The 14,287-nt window shown below is 45.2% G+C and overlaps 1 protein-coding gene across 6 annotated transcripts in view; it reads right to left on the reverse strand.

Annotated features, from left to right (window-relative positions):
• The window catches only part of FAT3 (FAT atypical cadherin 3), a 994,495-nt gene that overhangs the window by 38,819 nt on the left and 941,389 nt on the right, over positions 1-14,287 (reverse strand). For all 6 annotated transcript variants that reach the window (XM_077484996.1, XM_077484994.1, XM_077484992.1 and 3 more), the window contains one exon: positions 5,717-6,185. In XM_077484996.1, the coding sequence (XP_077341122.1) occupies positions 5,717-6,185 (469 nt within the window). The remainder of the gene's footprint in view (positions 1-5,716; positions 6,186-14,287) is intronic.

Here is a 14,287-nt window from a genome sequence, read left to right on the forward strand (position 1 = left end):
GGGACCCCGAAAACCAAGCACTGCCTTCCGGATTTGAATATAAAATGCTACCAAAAAAACCTGTTAGCGATGGCAGGGATCAGGCCTGACTCTGCGATCGCTGCAGTTATGTGTTTAGTGTTTTGTAAGTGACAGTGATCGATCGATACTGCACTGGGGTGGGCTGGGCAGAGGGGCAAAACGCAGGTGCTAGCAGGTATTTGGGCTGATCCCGCTAACAATGCGTTTTTTTGGAACCCTAAACTGCTGGGGACGCTAGTATAGATCTGATCAGATCAGATATTGATCTGTTCAGATTCTATACCACTACGGGAGGTGTATGCTTTGCGTGTGGGTGTTAGCGGTACTGGCACTAACCTAGCGCTGCCTGGGGCGACGCAGACCCTGACCCTAAAACCTAATTGATATCACCCGCCGGGTGATCAGGGGGTTAAACCTTTATTGGGTAATAAATGGTGGGTGCCCTGATGCTATAAAAAACAAACTAACCAGAGTCACCCGTAACACTTATACGGTGATCAGTGGTGAAAGGGTTAACTAGGGGCAATCAGGGGGTTCAAATTTTTATTAGGTAGTATATGGGGGTCCCTGGCGCTATATAAAAACCTGACGGGGAACCTAAATAACTAACTGGCTAACCAGTGACACTTATACTGTGATCGCTGGTGAAAGGGGGTGAAAGGGTTAACTAGCAGCAATCAGGGGGTTAAAACCATTATTGGGTAGTATATGGGGGTACCTAGCGCTATAAAAACCTGGCGGTGAACCTAAAAAAATAACTAGCTACCTAGCGACACTAGCGACACTGATGCAGCGTTCAGAAAAATTATCGCTTAGTGACACTGGCAAAAGGGGGTGAAAGGGTTAACTAGCGGAAATCAGGGGGTTAAAACCATTATTGGGTAGTATATCGGGGTACCTAGCGCTATAAAAACCTGGCGGTGAACCTAAAAAAATAACTAGCTACCTAGCGACTGTAGCGACACTAATGCAGCGATCAGAAAAACGATCGCTTAGTGACACTGGCAAAAGGGGGTGAAAGGGTTAACTAGCGGCAATCAGGGGGTTAAAACCATTATTGGGTAGTATATCGGGGTACCTAGCGATATAAAAACCTGGCGGTGAACCTAAAAAAATAACTAGCTACCTAGCGACACATGCAGCGATCAGAAAAATGATCGCTTAGTGACACTGGCAAAAGGGGGTGAAAGGGTTAACTAGCGGCAATCAGGGGGTTAAAACCATTATTGGGTAGTATATCGGGGTACCTAGCGCTATAAAAACCTGGCGGTGAACCTAAAAAAATAACTAGCTACCTAGCGACTGTAGCGACACTAATGCAGCGATCAGAAAAACGATCGCTTAGTGACACTGGCAAAAGGGGGTGAAAGGGTTAACTAGCGGCAATCAGGGGGTTAAAACCATTATTGGGTAGTATATCGGGGTACCTAGCGATATAAAAACCTGGCGGTGAACCTAAAAAAATAACTAGCTACCTAGCGACACATGCAGCGATCAGAAAAATGATCGCTTAGTGACACTGGCAAAAGGGGGTGAAAGGGTTAACTCTAGGGGCAATCAGGGGGTTAAATCTTTATTGGGGGGTGATAGGGGGCTACCCTGGACCTAACACTAACTGTCCTGACAGTTTTTACTGTCACAACTGACACTGAATGCATTGATCAGTAAAGAAATGATCAATGCAATCAGTGACACTGTGACTGGGGGGGGGGGAGGGAGGATCGGGGGGGGATCGGGGGGGGGGTTTGTGTGCCTGTGTGTACCTACATGTCAGTGTAGTGTTGGTGCACACTTACTATTAGTCTTCTCCTCGTAGTCCGGTCAAAAAGACCGCCCCGAGGAGAATGACATCACTTCCTCCTTCCTGTGTAAACAATACACAGTGGGAGGAAGCTTTTCATTGGCCAGGAGCGATCCAGAGGGGGTGGCCGAAAACCAACGGCCATCCCCTCATCACGGAGCGCTCCTGGACCGAACCGGACCGCCGTAACCAGCGGGAGGGGGTCCGATCGGACCCCCCACCCGCTGGAAGGCAATCACGTACATCTACGTGATTGTGCCTGCCTGTGCCATTGTGCTGACGTACATTGGCAATACGGCGGTCCTGAAGTGGTTAAAATACTTTATTAGACAGCTCCGGGGTCTTCTCTTCTTCCGTCCGTAATGGCAGGCACGTGTTGTGCGGTTACTTATATAGGGACAAGGGGCGGGGTCACCGGGTAATGTGTCAGCATCCTCCGGGACTGTGCCATTATAAGGAGCGGAGTCACCATGTGACATCTCTCGGTGACCCCGCCCCCTTGCCCCTATATAAGTCGCCGCACAACGCGTGCCTGCCATTACAGTCAGAGAGAGTGTCGTGTCAACATCGGAAGAAGAAGAAGTAGAAGAGAAGGAGAAGAAGAATCAGAAGGCGGCGGCGACAGCAACAGCGACAGAAGACCGGGCCAACACTAGTTAAAGAGCTGGAAGAAGAAAGAGGAGGCCCGGCAAGAAGAACCGAAGAGCGGGACAAGACCCCGGAAGAGCGGGACAAGACCCCAGACCCCCCAGACCCGCTAGTAAAAGAGCTAGCAAAAGAGCAGAAGATAGCGGAGGAGTCCGGCGAGAAGACCCCCGAAAGACAGAAAAAGAGAAGACCCCCGGAGCTGTCTAATAAAGTATTTTAAAAACCTGTGTTGTGGTTTTTTTAATGTACACTTTTTTTCACCAAGTGAATGGGTAGGGGTACATTGTACCCCATACTCATTCACGTAGGGTGGGGGGCCGGAATCTGGGGGCCCCCTTATTAAAGGGGGCTCCCGGATTCTTATAATCCCCCTGCCCGCACACCCTGACAACCAACGGCCAGGGTTGTCGGGAAGAGGCCCTTGTCCTCATCAACATGGGGACAAGGTGCTTTGGGGTGGGGGGCCCCTTCCCCAAAGCACCCCCCATGTTGAGGGCATGCGGCCTGGTATGGCTCAGAAGGGAATGGGGCGGTCGCTCCTCCCCACCCCCTTTTCTGATCGGCTGGGGTGCGTGCTCGAATAAGGGTCTGCTATGGACTTTGGGGGGACCCCCACGCCATTTTTTTGGCGTATGGCTTCCTCTTTAAATCCACTAGCACGCAGACGGGCGGATTTGAGTCAAAACTTCTTTCTAAGTCCGCCGGACTTTTGGGAAGAAAAAGTCCACCGGAGCCCACACATGGGCAGATTGTCCAGCGGACTCTGGTCTGCCAACCAAGTTCGCTGGATAATCCGATCGTGTGTACGCGGCATTAGACACTCATTCAAGTTTTTACTGCCTTCTGTGTCCCCATTAGGGAAATATCCTGCTCTCTTTGTTATGGTGACCATTGTCACTAAGATAAGAAAGTGATGGGAAATCCAAAACTTTCCAAAAATCCAAAATAAATACAGGCATACCCCACTTTTAAGTAAACCATGGGGTTTATTTACTAAAGCTGGAAAGTGCAAAATCATGCTCACTTCTGCATAGAAACCAATGAGCTTCCAAGTTTTATTATCAAAGCTTAATTGAACAAGCTGGGGTTAGAAGCACATCGGTTTCTATGCAGAAGTGAGCCTGATTTTGCACTTTCCAGCTTTAGTAAATAAACCCCAATGTGTACTTAAAAGTGGGGTATGCCTGTATTCCCTTCACTTTCATTTCCTCATTTAGGGCGGCGCAGTGGTGTAGTGGGTAGCACTCTCACCTAGCAGTAAGAATGGTCACTGGTTCAAAGCCCAACCATGACACTACCTGCTTGGAGTTTGCATGTTCTCCCTGTGCCTGCGTGGGTTTCCTCCGGGTACTCCGGTTTCCTCCCACAATCCAAAGACATGCAGGTAGGTTAATTGGCTTCTGTCCAAAAATTGGCCCTAGTATATGAATGGAGAACTTGGATTGTGTGGGGACCAATGTGAGTATGCAATGTACAGGGATAGGGACAATTGTGGACACTCACTCAGGTTGAACTGGATGGACTGGTGTCTTTATTCAACCTTACTAACTATGAAACTATGAAACTATTTGCTTTTGTGACTCCCAAACAAGAAGTGAAAAAAACTATTTTAAATGGGTCACAGACAGTAAAAGTAACCAGAGGGGGTTATTTATGAAAGGCAAACCCACTTTGCACTGCAAGTGCACATGAAAGTTCACTGAAAGTGCACTTGGAAGTGCAGTTGCTCTAAATCTAAGGGGTACAGGTGATACTCGAAAAAAAATTGAAATAAATGAACTTTTGCACGATATTGACATTTTTGTAGTATCACCTGTAGATCTGAAATGAGGGGAAGCTCTGATGATTTTATCATCCAACCATGTGCAATGCTGTTTTTTCCTTGCATGCCCTCCTTGGATCTACAGCGACTGCACTTCCAAGGTCACTTTCAGTTCACTTTCAAGTACACTTGCAGTGCACTTGTAATGCAAAGTGGATTTGCCTTTAGTAAATAACTTGTAGTGAAAAGTGCAGCTGCTCCAGAGCTTAGTAAATGAGGTAAAGCTTTGTTTGGCAAATTATACCCAATCCTGTGCAAGGGAAATTTAAAAAAAAACTGCATTTTGGCTTGCATGTGATTGGATGATGGAAGTCAGCAGAGCCTCTGCTCATTTACTAAGCTCTGAAGCAGCTGTTCTTGCAGTGTGCAACGGCACTTTGCAAAGTGCACAGTCTACTTGCCTTTAGACCCCATTCACACTGGGGCGCTTTGCAGGTGCTACATCGCTAAAAATAGCACATGCAAAGCTCCCTGAAAGAGCCGCTCCTCACACTCCAGCGTGAAAGCCCCCCGGGGGCTTTCATGCTGGAGCGGTGCGCTGGCAGGACAGTAAAATAAAGTCCTGCTAGCAGCATCTTTGGAGCGGTGAAGGAGCGGTGTGTATACCTCTCCTTCACCGCTCCTGCCCATTGAAAGGAATTGGGCAGCGCAGCTATACCGTCGGCAAACCGCCGCTGCAGCGGTGCTTTGCGGTGGTTTTAACCCATTCTCTTCCACTAGCAGGGGTTAAAACCGCCCTGCTAGCGGCCGAATACCACCGCTAAAACGACGGTAAAGCCACGCTAAAAATAGTGCTTTTTTTACCACCCGCGCCACCCCAGTGTGAAAGGGGCCTTACTAAATCAACCCCATAGTGTGAACAAGTAAAAACTAGCAAAAAATAAATAGACTGTGCACTCTGCAAGTTCAGTTGCTCCAGAGCTTAGTAAATGAGGTGAAGCTTGACACTTTAAAGAATACACAATCACGTGCAACAAAAAAACTTGAAAAAAACATTTTTTGCTTGAACATGATTGGAGCAACTGTACTTGCAGAGTGCAATTGCACTTGCAAAGTTTGCACAGTCTATATGTCTTTAGTAAATGAACTCCTTTGGGGGATATATAATAAAACTGGTGCACAAAGAACCTGGTGCAGCTGTGCAAAGTAACCAATCAGCTTCTAACTCCAGCTTATTCAAGTAAGCTTTGACAATAAAACCTGGACGTTGATTGGTTACTTTGCACAGCTGGATCAGGTTCTGTGACCCAGTTTTAGTAAATTATAATTAATATTATACAGGATTTATATAGCGCCAACAGTTTGCGCAGTGTTTTACAATGCAGAGGGGGACAGCACAATTACAATACAGTTCAATACAGAAGGGACAGGAGAGCACTTATGTCAATACATTTAAAAATGAAGATGCAATAATGTATAGTTACCACCAGATGGCACACTGGTACAGCTGCCTCCGTTCTGGCACGGCTTCCTCTCGCACGCATCGGGATAGAGCACGCAGCCGAGTTTTAATTCGGTTAATCCGACCACTTCTGCAAAGCTGCTTCTCTTGTTCTGAAGTGGCAGTTCATTGTTATTCAAGACGACGGAGTCCAAGCATCCCTGGAAGCCGCCCAAGACCTGTGTACTCCTTTTGTCGGTCAGGCTTCGGACATTTTCCACCTGCACCTGGGCTCCGAAATAAATCGAGCTGTCGGTGCCGAGGGTCTGGAAGTAGAGCGGCGCCTTGCGTCGTTCCACGTAGCTATCATCCAGCGACAAGCTTGTGAAATTCCGATTCAGCTCCAGAAAGACCGAGTGCCAATTCCCATCGTTCACCGTCCGGCCAGAAATTCCCAGGATTCCTGGCCCGCTGCCACAGTCCAATTGGAACCATAACTTACCGTCCACAATCTGCGGGAGAAGAACAAAAGAAGAATGCAATGAGCAAAATCCATCGATTTATCAACTGAAAACACTCGTGCGTCATGTGAGAGAGACCCCGCCTGGGCGACGGCGGATAAAAAGGAACACAAATAGAACAAAAACGCTCAGCCACTGGGGAAGTTACATGGCGGTGAAAATAGACACTTGATTTCAGCTCCGGCGAAATCTACCTTTGTTTTCCATTATATTGCTGTAGCTGCAAACCTAGACGGCCACACCAACGCCATTAAAGTTATATAAAGCCCAAACTTTTTTCTAGTTTTGGATAAAAGAGGGAAGGGTTAACATCTCTACCAGTTGAGTGCTTGTTATTTGTGCGCCATCAGGGAAATTTCCCTTCACTTCCTGTTCCTGAGACACAATAGGAAATTATGCCAAAGTGAGGGGCGTTTCCCTCTTAGACCCCTGTTTACGCTTTTAGAGGTAGCTGATAGGTGGCTCAGAGATGATGGGGTTGATTTATTAAAGGCAAATAGGCTGTGCACTTTGCAAGGTGCAGTTGCACTCTGGAAGAGCAGTTGTTGCAGAGCTTAGTAAATGAGCAGAAGCTATGCAAACTTCCATCATCCAATCATGTGCAAGCAAAAATGCTTTTTTTTTTTTTTCCTTGCACGTGATTGGGTATTCTTTGCAAAGGAAATCTTTACCTAATTTACTAAGCTCTGGAGCAATTGCACTTTGCAGAGTGCACAGTCTATGAGGTTGATTTGATAAAAGCTAATACAATGTTTCTCAACTCCAGTCCTCAAGGCGCCCCAACAGGTCATGTTTTCAGGATTTTCCTCAGATGAAATGGCTGTGGTAATTACTAAGGCAGGGAAACTAATCAAATTACCTGTGCAAAATAATGGCAATCCTGAAAACATGACCTGTTGGGGCGCCTTGAGGACTGGAGTTGAGAAAAACTGGGCTAATAGACTGTGCACTTTGCAAAGTGCAGTTGCCCTCTGCAAGTGCAGTTGTTCCAGATTTTAGCAAATGAGAAGAAGTTCTGCTGACTTCCGTCATCCAATCATGTGAAAGCAAAAATGCAGTTTTTTTTTCTTTTTTCCTTGCACGTGATTGGGTATTCTTTGCAAAGTGAAGCTTTAGCTCATTTACTACGCTCTGGAGCAACTGCACTTGCAGAGTGGAACTGCACTTTGCAAAGTGCGCAGTCTATTTGCCTTTAGTAAATCAACCTCTATGTGTCACCTCCTGATTGCATGTTTTAACCACTGAAAGCCCGCAGCACTGTGCTGCACCCGGTTGCCCAGTGGTCCTGTGCACTTGAATGGGTTGGCAGCCAAATGCATCAGTTGTATCATTTTCCGGGCGATGTGTACTAACACGATACATGACCACTGACGTTCACAATAAAGCAAACCTCCTGCACTCAAATGTGGTGCTCAGAGACCAGTTGGTTTCTGTTGTTCCAAATGAAGAATATATGACACCACCGCGCTTTGCTCCTCTTTTAGGACTGAGGATGCCCTGTTATGCACAGCACTGAAAAAACAAAAAGAGGGTGCACCAGCCTAGTGCAGAGATGGCAAACCTTGGCACCCCAGATGTTTAGGAACTACATTTCCCATGATGCTCAACTACACTGCAGAGTGGATGAGCATCATGGGAAAATGTAGTTCCAAAACATCTGGGGTGCCAAGGTTCACCATCACTGGCCTAGTGCATTAGCTTTATACACCATTTATTAATTAATAACAGCAAATCTTATACTCACAAACAAATGAGTTAACAAACCCATTAATATATTCAAAGACACAAATCTGCAGCAATTGTTAATCAGCATGGGAAGAAGCTATCCAGGTCCGATACGGCCAACACGTTCGAGGGGTAACCCCTCTTCATCAGAGCCCCTGAAGAGAAATTCCTGGCTGAGGTATTTTCAGAAACCGACACCTCCACAAGTGTCGATCTCTAGGTCCCCCTCTGTGCTCAGTGATCCTTCACCACCTAACCTCCACATCATTACTATGTTCACAACCCCCTACATCACATCCTGTAGTGACACAGCGGTGGCTGAGAGGAGAGTAATGCTCCGTACACACGATCGGACATTCGGACGACAAAATCCATTTGATTTTTTCCAACGGATTTTGGCCCAAACTTGTCTAGCATACACACGGTCGCACAAAGTTGTCGGAAAATCCAATCGTTCAGAACATGGTGATGTAAAACACGTACGACGGGACTATAAAAAGGGCCGTAGCCAATAGCGTTCCTCTCGTAATTTATTCTGAGCATGCGCGGCACTTTGACCGTCGGAATTGTCTACACACGATCAGAATTTAAACGATCGGATTTTGTTGTCGGAAAATTTTAGATCCTGCTCTCAAACTTTGTGTGACGGAAATTCCGACGGAAAAAGTCCGATGGAGCGCACACACACGATCGGATTTTCCGACAACATGATCCGATCGCACATTTTCCATTGGAAAGTCCGACCGTGTGTACAGGGTATAAGGCTCCATTCACATATGCTGCAGCTCACAGCATGGAGTCCGGTGCATCCCTGTTCACTGATTCAGGTGTGAATCGGGTCTGAATTTTTGCCTGGATTTGCACCTGAATCGGACCAGAGGACGCACAGGACCCTTTATGAATGTGGACCAGTGGCGGTGCATCCATAAAGGGTGCAGGAGTGCCGCCCCCCCCTTCTCCTGGCACCGCTCTCTCACCATAGATAGATTCATGCATAGCATGAATCTATCTATGGTCGCCACTGACACCCCCTATTCAGGTGTCCGGACCCTTTTCGGGTGCCAGGCACATGAATTACAGCAGCGGGGTGTTTTTTGAAAGCACCTGATTAGAGCCGTAGGTTCTAATAGGCACCCAAAAAGGTGACCATTGGGCGCAATGCTGTGCGTTCACTGTTTGCTGTTACTAAAGCAAAAGGAATTTGCTTTGCTAACACTGAACCGTCTCTCAGCCAATCAGGTACTCAGGTCTGTTACCTGTCACCTGGCTGAAACTTCAGGTGCTGTGATTGGATGCCTGATAGAGAGGATGGAAGAAGACATCAAGGAGCGTGCAGGACACCGCCGCTGACCCGCTGCGAGATAGGTAAGTGCCGGGCGTTGCACACTGGCAGCATTTGATGGGGCACAGTAGCAGAAATTCATGGGCACACTGGCAGCATTTGATGGGGCACAGTAGCAGCAATTGATGGGCACATTGGCAGCATTTGATGGGCACAGTAGTGGCAATTGATGGTCACACTGGCAGCATTTGATGGGGCACAGTAGCGACAATTGATGAATGTGGCTGTGCAATTGACAAACTGGCTGTGCTTGATGGGCACAGTGGCTGCGTTTGATGAGTACAGTGGCGGCAATTGATGGGTACAGTGGTGGCATTTGATGCACACAGTGGCTGCGTTTGATGGGCACAGTGACGGCAATTGAGGGGCACAGTGCCGGCAATTGAGGGGTACAGTGGCTAAAATTGATGGGGTTTTTTTTCAATTTGTTTGCGACACCATTACTAGTAAAAACATAAGATGAATAAAAATCCCATAGAAAAAAATCCCATAGTTTGTAGCTGCTATAACTTTTGCACAAACCAATCAATATATGTTTATTGGGGTTTTTTTTTACCAAAAAATATACATATTGGCCTAAATTGATATGGAAATTTGATTTTTTTACTTTTTTTTGGGGGGATATTTTTACAGCAGAAAGACAAAAGTATTGTTTCTTTTTTTCCAAAATTGTCAGTCTTTTTTTGTTTATAGTGCAAAAAATAAAAACCATAGAGCTGATCAAATAGCACCAAAAGAAAGCTCTATTTAATGGGAAAAAGGGACATCAATTTTATCTGAGTACAGCGTCACACAACCACGCAATTGTCAGTTAAAATAACGCAGTGCCATATACCAAAAAATGGCCTGGTCATTAACAGGGTAAAATCTTCCGGGGAGGAAGTGGTTAAAGTTCCACTTTCATAAATTCCAAGCAACTCTAATGCCCTGTACACACTGTTGGGAATTTCAATGGCAAAGGTCCAATTGGATTATATTGTCGGAAAGTCCAATCGTGTGTGGGCTCTATCAGACTTTTTCCGTCGGAAATTCTGCCGGAAAATATTTGATCTAAAATTTTCCGACAAAAAACCCCAATCGTTTGTAGAGAATTCTGACAGACAAAGTGCCACGCATGCTCAGATCAAATTACGAGACCAAAGCTATTGGCTACTCGCCTCTACTTAGTCCCGTCGTACGCAACGAACATCACCACGTTCCGAACCATCAGATTTTCCGACAACTTTGTGCGACTGTGTGTATGCAACACCAGTTTCGGACAAAATCCGTCGGAAAAAATCGGATTTTGTGTTCGGAATGTCCGATCGTATGTACAGGGCATTCGTTTTAGTGATGATTCAGTGTTGGGAAGGTAGGCCATACTAGCATAAAGAAACAAATATGCGCCCAGTAATTCTGTATAGCCGCTATATTAGAATTTGCGGGGACATTTGGATAATTGCATTACAATTACACAGATCCCTCATTATTTCCTCAATCAGCGTGGATATGCTAACAGCAACGTTTGTTAATATCTCACTCAGTGACTTCCAGTAACAGAATCCAGAAAGGGACATCAGTCACGGAGAGCGACAGTAGTTTAGAAAAGATCAGATGTCGCTGCCGTTCATTTTCCATGTGTGAGAACGGGCAATCTGGGAAGAATTTAGGCAATTTGTGGAGAACGGGCCCCACCGCCGACACTGCCGTATAGCTCTTAGATAAACACTGGCAGAGATCACTTATTGATGATGATGAGGTGTTTAGGGCAGACACATAGGATTGGATTAGAGGATTTTCCTTTTATTATGACTTTAAACCTGACACTTTAATCATATGTGGTTAGCAAGCTGAAACTGCCTCTGTTAGAGAAGGAACATTCTTACTTGACAGCAGGGTGGCTATTTTGCAAGTCAATATCATGAATGTGGCAGCGGATGTTTCTAATAGCAATTACAGGCATAGTATGATGATAGGCTGTGATTTATGTTTTTATTATATGTAATACTAAACATATTCTTAACTGGTAAATGCAGTTTTAGTAAAATAATCATACACATACATACGTCCTTTTCCTGCCCCTACTACCATGACCACATTGAAATCTTTGGTGCACCTTGGAAACTTATTTTTCTGTAGCTCCGTACCTGAAATGCCAATGGGAGAACTCTTTATATTCATTCAGAGACTGTAAGGCCCCTTTCACACTGTCATTTTTTTTAGGCGGACCCGATCAGACCATCCATTGCCCTCTAGGTCGGTGGTCATCAACCCTGTCCTCAGGGCCCACTAACAGGCCAGGTTTACAAGATAACTGAAATACATCACAGGTGATATCATTTGCTGCTCAGTGATCGTAGTATTCTAGTCTGAATCTCCCCAAGGTAATACATAAAACCTGGCCTGTTAGTGGGCCCTGAGGACAGGGTTGATGACCACTGATCTAGGGAGCGGCTGGTGTCAACCAGTATGTGTTCGTTGATGTCCGCCAACATCCGGTCCACTAAAAACAGATGGATGGGGATCTGTTCCCCATCCGTCGATCAGATTGGGTGGCCCTCAGGTGTAAACAGACAGGCGGTCCGTTTACATCTGACCGCCCATACAGGAGAAAAGGATGTGTCTGTTCTGCATAAACTGAGTCGACATGGACCAGCCATCTGCCTGCTCAGCGGGGATCAGCAGACAGATTCCCTGCTGAGCAGGCGGACTCCATGTAAAAGGGGCCTAAAGCGTTATCTGAATGGCACCCTCATCAAACAAGCAAACGTCTGTATTCATTAAGCAGCGGGGCAGCTGCTGGTCATGGAACCCGACAGCTAGTGGCAATCACTGCAGTAAAGGTGCCTACTTCGGTGATTTCCAACTTCCAGGCCAAGTATGGCCCATACATACTTACATTGGTCCAAGCTGGACCAATGTAATAATATAAACGTATACATAGCAGGAATTCAGCTTTAAAGGTTTATTTTAAGGTAAAGTTAACTGTCAAGGTCCAGTTAGGGGATTGGTTAGGTGCAATGGTCAAGTTAAATATTAAAGGAGAAGTACAGCCAAAGCTCATCCAGCTGTACCTCTCCTGTGGATCACAGGAGAGCAGTTCATTCTGCACTCCTGTGACCCGTTTTCAGCAGACAGCGGGCTGCAGCCGACTGTTGACTGATGTCACAGAGCCCGTCCAAGCTCGGGAAAGATGGCGAACATATGGTCCGCCAACATGCCTGCACTAGCACCCGGCTCGGGCTGTCAACGAGCCGCTTGGAGCCTGGGCTGGCTCTCGTCCCTTCACAGCCCAGCGCTTCAGTGAGTGTGGGGGGGAGGGGGCAGAGCAGAGAGCCGGTGACTGAAAGTCACCGGCTCTCTGCTCAGGGATCTCTGAGAACTGAGCTATGGGTGGTGTATGATCTCGTAGTTCTCATTCTTAGATCTGGCAGGGGACAGATGCAGCATCGAAGCAATGCTGCATCCACCTAGGTAAGTATGATTTTTTTTTTAAATGATTGTCATACTCCTCTTTTAAAGATGAATTATTGGTCGGGGATGTTTGTATATACAATATATTTTAATTTGTATTATATGCTGAAAGCCTTGTACAAAAAAACTAACATAACCTTCCCCAAATGCAATTGGTTACAATACGATAATGTAGAAAACCAAGCATAAGCATGTTCAATAACATTAACAAGGTAATTTGAGCTCATTCATCTGCTGCTTCAGCATTACTGTCGCAATTTCACTCCCGAAGAAGCCTTGATTTGAGGCGAAACATGCTGGGCTTTGGGATATTTTGAGGAGTTTGGTGAGCACTTTTGGTTTTGGTTAAATGATAATAATGGGCTGATGGCGCTACCTCAGACCTATTGTTATATATTTATATCCAACTAATTCTTTCTATTGTTACCAAATTTAACCAAGTGCCACTGCAAATCTGTTATATTCCTTACCCTAAAAAGGGTAAGTGCACACAGATCCTTACTAACGTGAACGAACACTCAATCAAAATCCCAAAGGGATAAAGAAAAAATGTGTTAAACCCTAAAAGGCCCCCACAACCACATATAAAATCCAAAGATCCCAAACAATATTCAAACTATATTTTTTGTGATAGTAATTCTTGTGATCTCAAAAAATATATATTACTATACTACATAGCCGACTACCACACACAATATACAAAACCCCTATTCGGGGGAAAAAGTTACACTTATAATCGCACTGCGTTTGTGCAATTCCTGTGCAATTCCTATACCTATGCACAATTTATATTACCACTATACTCCCCGTGGGTGAAAAAATATATTACAATGAAGAAATAAAACCCACCAAAACCATGAAAAATACAAACAATAAAGAAAAAAGTCAAAAAGCTAGAAAAAAATAATAATAATAAAAAAATAAATAATGAATGTGCGGGGTAATTCCTAACCCCCTTGCGAGTGTGCAAAAACCTGAAAAAAAGTGTAAATAGAATCCAAAACGTATCAATAGGTTTATATATCTATTCATATAAGGTCCACAAAAAGTCTCATAAATGTGCTTTCAACCATGCGATTATTCCTTTTCAAATAACAGGAAGGTGACTTTTGTGATTAAGCCTGCTTATTGGTGACTTCCGTGCTCGTTCCCCCTCAAGGGTCCCCACTCACCGAATCCACGCACCCCCTAGGGGGTATATTGCCTGTAATCTGTGCTCCACTAGGTTGAGGATTCTTCTAATTAGCTCTGTCTTCAGCTGGTCTTCCCCAAGGTTGGTTGGAAATGATGAACGAAGGAGGCTTTGTTATCCGCCAATAGGTCCTCAAGAAAGAAAAAGTCTACTCATGGTGTAGTATTCTCAATAACTGACCACTTGAGAGAAAGGGAAACGGGCTACAAAAAAGGTTCTTCAAAAATAGGCTTTCACAGGAAAATAGCTTCTGCAATAATTTATACCTTATTAGTGTGTATATAGCAGAGGACTAATGATCACTTAAAATGCTTTATTACAAAAATTACAAAAAATACAAAAAATACAAAAAAGAGAGAGAGCATTTACATATACCAAAAA

This window comes from Lithobates pipiens, unplaced genomic scaffold (genome assembly GCF_037356315.1).
Source record: "Lithobates pipiens isolate NorthernLeopardFrog02 unplaced genomic scaffold, aLitPip1_a1.2 Scaffold_17, whole genome shotgun sequence".
NCBI lineage: Eukaryota > Metazoa > Chordata > Amphibia > Anura > Ranidae > Lithobates > Lithobates pipiens.